This window comes from Stigmatopora argus, chromosome 13, assembly GCF_051989625.1.
Source record: "Stigmatopora argus isolate UIUO_Sarg chromosome 13, RoL_Sarg_1.0, whole genome shotgun sequence".
Taxonomy (NCBI): Eukaryota; Metazoa; Chordata; class Actinopteri; order Syngnathiformes; family Syngnathidae; genus Stigmatopora; species Stigmatopora argus.
The window spans coordinates 10,251,005-10,261,056 of record NC_135399.1 but is presented as its reverse complement, the minus strand read 5'-3'; the positions used below and the strand labels follow the sequence as shown (position 1 = coordinate 10,261,056).

Sequence of the window (10,052 nt, the reverse complement as noted above, 5' to 3'; positions counted from 1 at the left end):
ATTACCAATTATAGTATTTTAAAGTTGGTTAATGACAAGTGCGTATATCGTATTGAAATAACATTGTTTGTTACTGCTCTCTTGTGGCCAAATATAGAGCTACAGTGTTGGCATTTTAATCAACGGTGGTGTTAATGAGCATTCAGGTGTAATTTACATCAATTCAGTCACTGGAAAATTAACAATCTTTAAAAAAATCATTAAAACATCAACCATACAGTGATGTTCAAATAAAAGTTTATTTTGTATATAGTCAAACATCAGCCCCCAAAAATTACAATTCACACATTACACAAAAAACAGACTTTCAAACATTTCCCCCCTATTTTGACACATCAACCCATTATAACATAGAACAGAAATAATAACATTCAAGGGGGAGATTCTGATATCTTTAAAATCTGTTGGGAAAACAAAGAATTAAATGAAAAGAAATGCTGACAAGCGTCCGGTTTCCATTCAAGCCGTGATGATCACCATCATCGATTGCCATCAAAGGCAGTAAATAAGTTAATCTTTCGGTATTCGTTCCCAAAGCAGGCTGGAACTTTCCAACCAATAAAAATCACACGTGTTGTTCAGTGGACAGTCACCTTGCTCTTTAGCACAAATCCCCTCAGAGTCATTTTCCAAATAAACACTATCATTCCCATGTCATTGACTGTACATTGTAGTATATAATACAACACTGTCTATCTGCTTCTCTAGCCATCAACATTTCTGTATGATGCCATGCTACTCCACACATTTGCCATTAATAATTACGCTTACTGTATTTTAACCATGTTGCACTCAGCTGGCTATCCTGATCTTGAGGACCTGCCGTTTAATTTGGTATTATTACCATGAATTGGTGGATGGGCTGTCTAAAGCAGGGTCAGGTGGGATGAACTGTGGGTGGGGTCTCCTCTTTGTCATAACCACCCCAGTGAGTGGCTGAACTCAGAACCCGCTCTAGCCAGCACAAAAAAGGTAATAACCTCTGCTGTTTCTACTATTAGTACTGTAAATTCTCATTTTCTTTAAATACAGTGACAAAAAGTATATTAGTGGTGTGTTTGATGCCTCTAAGGAAAATGAGGAGAGTCCACCCAGAGTCCAAAACTCTATGGAAACCATGACGGACAAGATGCAAGCTTCCCAGGACGGAGTGATAGGAAGCAGGTGGGCAGCATGTTTATGTTCTTTTTTTTCCAAGCGTCTGTTTCTACGTAATTGCGTACACGTAAGCGTCGGTGCGTACAGCAAACGGAGTGTGAGTTCAACGCACACCACCTTAGGTGGAATCAACAAGTGCGTCAAACAGGGGCCTCTCTGGTTACACTCGCAGGATTGTACGCAGCCACCTGTCGCTGAGGCCAGAGGACACCCTGTTCTCCCAAAACAGGTTGGAAACAGAAAGATAGCGAGTGAGTAGGAGTTGGTGAATCAGCCCCATTGTGTTTTACAAAGAAGCCTCACTTTTGAATCAAGGCCAAGTTATCAAGGCAGGTTTCAAATTTCCAGAGGTACAGAACGAGATATAAAGGATCCGTTTTTGGGCTCATACTGACATAAACACTGGACTTAAAGGCGTTTCTCATGTAATACATGCTGAAAATAATATTGTGTCACATTTCGTGCTAAACAATGTTTAAAATGTGTGACAATTAAGCCAATTTTGCACATTTATTTCTAAATAATACGTGACATTTAATCAGGAACTAAATATTTAAATAAAATGTTAAATCACAGTCTTATATCTAAATCGCAATCAAAAATATTAAATCCAAGTTATTTTCAGCATGTCCTGCTTTATAAACGGCACTTTCATTAAGGGGGGCATATTTTCATCAGGCCATTATACTTGGATCAGTATGCAAATGCCAATATTTGTATCAAATCCTTTTTAGGAGAAAGTTGCGGCGCCATGGCCATCTGGATTCAATTACTTCATCAGGACTGCTGACTCACAAAAGCACCTGCTTGCTTGTACCTCTAACACACAGGTACATTGTGGACAGGTGGAAAGATGGATCAACTAGAAGTAGATTTTCCCCTTTTTTTCTTGACAGGAGAACTACAAGGATGAACTGAAAACAGATACTTTGGGTTTTGGCTAAAACACTGATTGCACTTGTAGAACACCAGATTGGTGAAAATGTGTCCTCTATAGGTTAGAATGAAAACCCCACACCCACTGTGGACCTTTTGTGGAATAGTTTGCCCAGCCCTGTGATAGAGCTATCCTTATCTTGCAGTTGATTGTTATTTTTTACATTTTTTAATTGCAAGATACAGTATCAAATGCTTATTTTCACTGATCTGCTCAGTTTGACTTTGTCTAGCGAGTAATAAAATGTGTATATTTGTATATATTTATGTGTCCGTCACAGGCATCGAACAAGCAGTATGGTTAACGCACCTTCGTCCTCCTCAGGCCTGCCACCTGTGGCAGTACAGAGCAAGCTCAGCCAATCATCTCCCAGCATCAGGGAACCTCTTCTATGTGCCAATTATGTGCTTCAGGCCAGGGCACACATTCAGACACGTATGGACCATTAACATATTTTCTTTGTAGAAAAGTTGTTGTTTTTTCTTCAGTTAATTTTAGAGTAAAAATTAATACTGTTTACTACTATATAGCAGCCAGGTGCTATTTGGGTTGAAACAATTTGGAACTTCAGCCAAAAATCTAGATTCTGAATCTTGCACAATGTTGTTTCTGCAGGCCTTGGCTCTCATGAACCTATCAGTCAACAAAAGGTGTGACAGTAAATATAATCATTTAGACTAACATGCACCCTACTTTTAACCACTGTTCTGAACCGTTGTTTACATTCTTTTGTGTTACAACAGCGTGGCTTACCACCTTCACAAACAGCTTCTCCGCTTCGCATGCCCAAGCAACTAGCACCGCTGGACCTCAGGCCAAAAGATAATTGTGCTGCGCACATACTAAAGCACTGTATTGCCTTGAAGCCCATTAGCAAGGATCCTCTTAGTCCTGTTAGTGCGCACAGAAGAAGGGCAAATCCTGACAAAGTGTGCAAGAGTATAACACAACAGTGCCCAAAAAGTAGTGAACTAAAGAGTGCTCCGAAGTCCAAGAGTCAGCAGACGACGGGATCTCAAAGATCCAAATCTACTGTGGACTTCATCACATACAAAGACATGTTTACAACCATTCCCAGTGAGGGCAATGGGCCCGCTATGTACGAAATGTTTCCTGGTTCTATTTATGATAATTTTCAAAATCCAACTATCTGTGAGAACAACCAGTTGCAACCAGTTCCTCCCAGGAGGTCACGTCACGTCAAATGTAGACCATTGAAACAAGTACAGACGACCAGCGAGTCCTCAAAAAACACCCAATTCCCATTGACTGACACATGGACATCTTACGAAAGTAGTGGCCCAACTGTTATGTCACTAGTTTACCAGAAATTTCTAGATAGTGTTGTCGATGGGCAACTTACAGATGATTTGCTCCAACGTCTGGCTGAAGAGTTGAGCTCATTGGATGCAATAGATATATCCATTGGCCCGTGTCCCCAAAACCTAGAAATGGAGCACCAAAAAGGGGGCAATCACATGCTAGAGAGAAATGATAACCATGGGGTAAATCTGAAAATAAATACTACATTTCCCAATAAATTAGGTGGGAAGTGTTTGGTATTCAAATTATAATTGTTCCTCCCCTACAGATGACAAATAAGGCCTCGTCTAGCTTGGGTGACAATACTTCATGGACAAAGGGTGAAGAACTTGGTAGTGGAGCCTACGGGACAGTAAGTACTATGGTAAACTTACTTATCTTATTAAATGAACCTGGTCTCTGGTAGGACAAATACCTTCCCTCTCAATCTCAGGATGATCTTAATATGAAAGAATATAACACCATACTAAATATAGATGGAACTTCCCAGGTATACTGTGGTCTGACCAGCCAAGGCCAGTTAATAGCAGTGAAGCAGGTGAATCTAGATGTCTCCAACCCAGAAGTTGCAAGGACAGAGTATACCCGCCTGGAAGGGGAGGTCGAGCTTCTTAAAACGCTTAGCCATGCCAATATTGTTGGTTTCCTCGGGACTTCATTTCAGCAACACGTGCTTTCCATCTTCATGGAGTACATCCCAGGAGGCTCCATTGCAAGTATCCTTCACAGGTTAGTCTGTTGCAATTAGAAGAGATGGTTGCTCTCTTACTCATACTTTTTTTTCAGATTTGGTCCACTTCCTGAGCGTATTCTGGGATTGTACACCTACCAGATCTTAGATGGTGTGGCATATCTTCACCTAAATGGGGTGATTCACCGGGATTTGAAGGGAAACAATGTCATGTTGATGCCCACTGGGGTCATTAAGCTCATAGACTTCGGTTGTGCTCGACGCATCAGCTGCGTAAGCCACACCAGTATCAACAGTGCGGAACTGATCAAGTCTGTTTGTGGGACTCCGTACTGGATGGCTCCAGAGGTAGCGAACTAGAACTGTAATTGACTTATTTGCCTCCTGGTTAATCAATGTCATGTCACATTTCACAGGTAATTACCGAGACAGGATATGGCAGAAAATCAGATATCTGGAGTATGGGCTGCACTGTCTTTGAGATGGCCACGGGGAAACCTCCGTTAGCACACATGGACAAGATAGCGGCCTTGTTCTACATCAGTGGTAAAAGAGGTTTAATGCCATCTTTGCCAGATGGATTCTCCGAAAATGCTAAAGATTTTGTGAAAATCTGCTTGACAAGGTGAAAACTTTTGCTGCTTGTATAGTGTTCGATGAAAATCAGATTTACTTCCTGACAGTTTTTTTCTCTAGTGACCAGAAATTACGACCTGCTGCAGAACAACTGCGCCGACACTCATTCATCCTGAGAAACAGGGCTGGGTTTACCACTTGGAAAGCCCAGAAAAAACACTTCTGCAGACACTCAGATGGACTTTATGATTAACAAGCATCACTCGATGATTGGAGCTTACAAAGATCGATCGGTTTATAAGCGTGGAGCTTGAAAAACATTGGAATTTTAGGGAGTAAGGTAATGTTGCCTGGTATGCAAATTAAGCAAGTTGATGAATCGTACATACTGCTAATTACAAAAGCAATTGATATTGAGGTTGGTGCCAATCTTGAACTTAATTTATTTATCTTCTCCCCTGATTCACAGATGGTTGATTAGATTCATTATTTTTATATGGATACAGTACCAGAACAAATTACAGTACTTACACTTCCCATAAGATGTAAAGGAACACCTGTTCTTAGTTAGGTTTTTGGGCACAAAAACACCTGTGTTCATCTTGGGTCAGGACAGTTCAAGTTAAGACTGACAAGAATGCACATATGATTTTTTGGGGCATATTGTATAATAATACAGTTAAGAGCAGACAGTTTCACGGCATGATTCAGAATTGAGTTTAATGTCAAGAACTAATGCAGAGACAATGGCTGAAATGTACCAAACTGGATAACAAACAACAAACAACCAGATGTGCCCAGAGAAGATTCAACTTTTGTCAAATAAAAATAAAGAAACCACAGCAGGGCATTTAATTAACTGATTTTCTTCCACATAGCAGTCGAGTAAATGTCATTGCCAAGTAAAAAGCTCCAGCAGCTTTGTGATTACTGGGATGCACTTCAAAGGTTATAAAGTATCGTTTTCCATCTTGGCACACTGATATCTTGTTAGCTTGTATTTTTTTTAGGTGCAACTCTTACCACGAAGGTAATATGGTCAAAATCACATGCCTCGCACACTGCATGTCCCAATGGTGTCCGATCGAATTACCAACAGAACAGTTTTTTGTTTGTTTTGTTTTTACAAATATTTTGTCATAATTACAAGTTGCTCCAAACCTGAGTAGTCATGATATAGTTGATGTCTTAACATACAAAAACGTATGTACATTTGCCTCCACTTCCTGTGAACGGTGAGTGTTCTTCCATATCCCTTTGCAGAAAACTTACAACTCAAACAGTACTAAGTGTAGAAAACAAGACAGTTACTTAGATGAAACTACACGAAAAAAATGCATCCATCCGTATTGCAATAAGGAATGACATCAAACATAAGTCAAAGTCCTCTCCAGCTGGCCATTAGAATGCTGCGTAAAATTGCATAACTCTTATTTAAATAGAAAACGAAAGGAACAAAATGAGGGCGCATAATTCGTGACTATTGAAAAACTTGTAATACTTCAGTTTTCCTATAAGGAGATGTGAAATGCAGGAAGATTATTTTCCCCTCACTCCAAATACACACTTCCGCACCCACCATCCAAACGCAAAACCTTTGCGTGATCAGTGGCGCATTTCAGGAAGTGGAGACCAGCAGCGATTTTACACCCACTGAAAAATGGGATTTACAGCCCAGAGGTCAGAGTATGGAAGCTTTACGTTCCTGCTTTTTTTCTATCACAGGCCCAAAAACATTCTTCATTTCTTAGAATAATGTCCTGCCTTACAATAAAGGGTTTATAATCACCTCAGTTTCCCACCTAGGGCACTTAACAAGGTGTCACATAATAGTTTGAACTGTAGGTTGTTTCTTGCAATATCCACGTGACGACTCGTGTCTGCACAAAAGTTGCTCAGTGCTTCTGGTCTCCCACTTCATGAGGTGACCCACCAGGGGAGAGGAACTGCTGAGAGGTCCGTAGCCCACCTGAGTGGAACAGAAGGGAGGAGAAGAGGCGGAAGCGGAAGTTAGCAACACCATTGCAAGCTAGTAGACGAGACACTTCAGTATAAGAAAGAAGTGAGGCGAAAACGTACCTGCAGGACCAGAGCCGACCTTGGAGAGTTTGCTCGGTTTTGAGCATGACGTGGAGGAAGATGAGGCAAGGTGTTGATTGTGATTGACCTCGGGGTGTGTCCTCTTTCGTAACGAGGAAGAGGTCAAAGATGCAGAACCGCTATGAGGAAGTGCGATTCCTTCTAGCGTTAACAGTCCTGGAGGACCTCGGTACAGGCCTTCGGAGGCCCCCTGTCCGTTCCCGCTGTGAGAGTGGGGGTTGTGGTGCGTGTGTTTATGATGGCGGTGAACATGATCAGCACCTCGGTACTGTTTCTCTTTGCTCACGAGAGGGCTGGAATGTTTGCTCTTGTTGTTGTTGGTGGTGGCCGCGCTTTCGTCAGATGAACTGTGACGCTCTGCCGACGAGGAAACTTTGATTTTCATCTTGAGTTCCTCCTTGCTTCGGTCCAGCTGGGTGCTTCCAGAATTGGGAATTGCTAAATGGAGATTCAGTGAACTTTTGTCCCATTTGTCACCGTGATGCCGTCTCTCTTGTCCTGATACCGTGGAAGGAACTCTGTTCTTCATTGGTGAAGCAGTGGCAGTGCTACCGCTACCTAAACTATGGGCACTTTGGGACATTTGATGCATCTGTGAATACTTTCTATGATCGACTTGGCTCAAAAATGGCGGTGCATAGCTTGAGGTGGATGACAGATCTCCCCTGGAGTTGTTCTCTGCAAGTGTAGCGTGCTCCTGTCGGCCTTTCAGCGCAGAGGCGGCAGAATCTACAGTGTGTTTTTCTCTGTATTTGTCCAGCGACATTTTGGGGACTGAAGAGTGTTGAGGTGGTGGAGGATAGGAAGATGAACTAGATGGCAGATGCTTACCAGCTCCACTTGCACACGCTCCTTTCAGTTCGTGTTTGATATTGAGATCGATAGTTTTCTCAGTCTTGATTGCTAATAACGGTGGGTGCAAAGAGGCAGAAGATGCCTGTAAGGACAGTGTCGGGTCTTGATGAAGGGGGCTGAGGGGTTCCTGTTTAATATAACTGGATGAATAGCCTCCTTGACTCGGATTGGGCTGGGGCCATTCACTGTGGCTAGGTGGGTTATAAGGGCCAGCCAAGGAGTCCAGAGATAGCGGCACACCTCCAGACTGAGCCGAAAGAGAGACGGCAAAGGCAGGGCCTCCCTTGGGAAAAGTGGACCGTGATACTCCGACAAGTGAGACGTCAAGCAGGGAATGGTCATGGAGCATCGAAGGACCAGCAATGGAGGCATCGGTCAGTTGGCTGTTCTCAGATTTGGGCTTCTTCGCAGCTTGGGTTGCCTATAATATAGAGAATATTTTGTTGGAGTTACAAAGACTAATTGGTCTGGAACCCAGTAACCAATAATAGAAAACTATAAAAATGATCTAACTGAACATCCCCATCATATAGGTAACACAGCAATTTCATAAAGGGTTGTTGCCACTAAAACAATATTTAACTCAAAGTACATGTTGCCCCAACAATATGGCCCCAACCAATGATTTTTAAGCATTGGAAAACTGTCACTGCAACTACTAAGTTCTAATTTCAAATAAGTGACTGCGATACATTTAGAACAGAAATGATTTGTCTTACTCTCCAGTTGCGTATTCTCTTTAACCGACTTGGTGTCTTTTCCAGAATCTGCAGAAACTCATGAGTCAGCTCTGTAAAACATAATGCAAATGGATGACTATAATGTAGTTGTTCCTCTACATAGTAACAATAGGTTAAAATACTTCCAAGATATTTTAGCCAAAAATCCTACTAGAGTTTGGTCTTACCATCAAGCAGCTCAAGAGTAACAGAGCTGTCCACGTACACCCACCAGTGTTTCCCATCGGTAGACACTGGTATCTCCCAGTTGGACCACTTGCATGCCAGGTGAATACACACACATGCAATCACTGTGGGCTTGTACTGTAGGCAGAATGTAGTGAGGTGTAGACTGGTGTGTGTGTGAGTGAGTGAGTGAGTGTGTAAAGGTATGCCCATTGAACAATAGGTATGTATGCATGTGTGTGTGTGTGTGTGTGTGTGTGTGTGTGTGTGTGTGTGTGTGTGTGTGTGTGTGTGTGTGTGTGTGTGTGTGTGTGCGTGTGCAGAAGACGTGAAAGGATTGAGGCCATCGTCAGGATCGGTCCCACATGTGAACAAAAAAAAGGAGGACAAAAGGCGCAAATTGTTTCAATTCATGGTTCGTATCCACGTAAACAAAGCTGAAAAATATTTTGTGTTGGTCAATTAATATGGAAAAATTGAACTTGAAAACAAGTTTTCCCCAAACCACCTGCGAAATGATGACACGCTGGTTTATCAGGTAAGGCCCATACATGCCAGAAAGGCATTGAATAAAATTAACTTCTGTGTGGGGAAAAAATGAAAATATCAAGTATATGAAATTGTAACTTTTTTTTGTAATTTGAAGGAAAAATTAAGGTAAATACTAACATAAATAAATTGAGTTGCTTCAATGTTGAAAGCATAAAATATGTGGCTTGTTGAAGGTAAAGAATGGGCTAAGCAACAGCAAAATATTTTTTTTCAGTTTGTACAGACGATATCGTATCACAATTCATCCCATCTAATGTATTTGATTGAATAAAATGTGCAGCGTTTAGCTTCACATTACAAAAAAAGGACTACATTCTAATCCAAGAGATGTGAAAATTTGGCTAGTGTAATGAAAGTTATTTTCAGATGAGCACATTAAAATCATAAGACATTAAACCCGTTAAGGACCCACATTTAATTGCATCTAGTCATATATCAAATAAAATCTTAAAACATTTCTACCATACTCATAATTTTGTAAATGTATCTATTCTTGGCATGCGGGTCGTTAATGGGTCAGATTTGGTAAAGATTATTATGCGTTGGTAAAAAAAAAAAAGCTTAAAAAATAAAACACCAAAGAACGTTTACAGATATTCATATATGCACAACAAACGAGATATGAAAAAGAGAATTTAGAAAAATGATTTTGCTGTACTTACCGGAAAGACCTCTATGAGAAATGTTTACGTCTGCGAAATCTTTAGCGGCTATTCAGGCTACCAAAGTGTCTTTTAGAATTCTGCACTTTTTCGCAACCGAACAAACATGTGGCTTTTCAAGCGCACCACTACACTTCGCATCTTGCATTCAACCCATCGGTGCCAACACATGGTCCCCTGTACAATACACCGCACTGCGACTGGGGCCGGTAACGCCTCAGCCACAAAACCCCTGTCCCGCTCCCTTGGGTGGAGGGAGGGGAGTCACGGGCCATAGGCGGGCGTCCCAACAA

General features: G+C 41.5%; 2 protein-coding genes across 4 annotated transcripts; one reads left to right on the top strand and one right to left on the bottom strand.

Moving 5' to 3' along the window:
• Nucleotides 1-634: 634 nt before the first annotated feature.
• map3k19 (mitogen-activated protein kinase kinase kinase 19) lies at nt 635-5,527 on the top strand. 2 transcript variants are annotated; one of them, XM_077616483.1, is made up of 11 exons: nt 635-971; nt 1,071-1,164; nt 1,893-1,988; nt 2,376-2,530; nt 2,711-2,745; nt 2,839-3,600; nt 3,687-3,770; nt 3,909-4,147; nt 4,205-4,457; nt 4,526-4,734; nt 4,806-5,527. In XM_077616483.1, the coding sequence occupies exons 2-11, from the start codon at nt 1,109-1,111 to the stop codon at nt 4,936-4,938; spliced, it is 2,022 nt and encodes a 673-aa protein (XP_077472609.1). In that variant the 5' UTR covers nt 635-971; nt 1,071-1,108; the 3' UTR covers nt 4,939-5,527. The 2 variants fall into 2 exon arrangements, with proteins under 2 accessions (XP_077472609.1, XP_077472610.1); XM_077616484.1 differs by lacking the exon at nt 635-971 and having other exon boundaries at nt 979-1,164; nt 2,420-2,530.
• LOC144086576 (cyclin-T2-like) lies at nt 5,389-9,003 on the bottom strand. Of its 2 annotated transcripts, XM_077616485.1 has the most exons (5): nt 8,866-9,003; nt 8,548-8,797; nt 8,360-8,430; nt 6,765-8,061; nt 5,389-6,654 (listed from the first exon to the last, which is right to left on the bottom strand). In XM_077616485.1, exons 1-5 carry the CDS (start codon nt 8,890-8,892, stop codon nt 6,581-6,583), a joined length of 1,719 nt encoding a protein of 572 aa, XP_077472611.1. In that variant the 5' UTR covers nt 8,893-9,003; the 3' UTR covers nt 5,389-6,580. The 2 variants fall into 2 exon arrangements, with proteins under 2 accessions (XP_077472611.1, XP_077472612.1); XM_077616486.1 differs by lacking the exon at nt 8,866-9,003 and having other exon boundaries at nt 8,548-8,809.
• Between the last annotated feature and the right edge of the window lie 1,049 nt (nt 9,004-10,052).

Coding starts and splice junctions, on each gene's coding strand:
- map3k19 (XM_077616483.1), top strand. CDS start 1,109: ATGGAAACCATGACGGACAAGATGCAAGCTTCCCAGGACGGAGTGATA. Junction 1,165..1,892: donor GACGGAGTGATAGGAAGCAG/GTGGGCAGCATG, acceptor AATCCTTTTTAG/GAGAAAGTTGCGGCGCCATG. Junction 3,771..3,908: donor GTAGTGGAGCCTACGGGACA/GTAAGTACTATG, acceptor GGAACTTCCCAG/GTATACTGTGGTCTGACCAG.
- LOC144086576 (XM_077616485.1), bottom strand. CDS start 8,892: ATGGCCTCAATCCTTTCACGTCTTCTG. Junction 8,062..8,359: donor AGAGAATACGCAACTGGAGA/GTAAGACAAATC, acceptor TCTATATTATAG/GCAACCCAAGCTGCGAAGAA. Junction 6,655..6,764: donor GGTCGGCTCTGGTCCTGCAG/GTACGTTTTCGC, acceptor TGTTCCACTCAG/GTGGGCTACGGACCTCTCAG.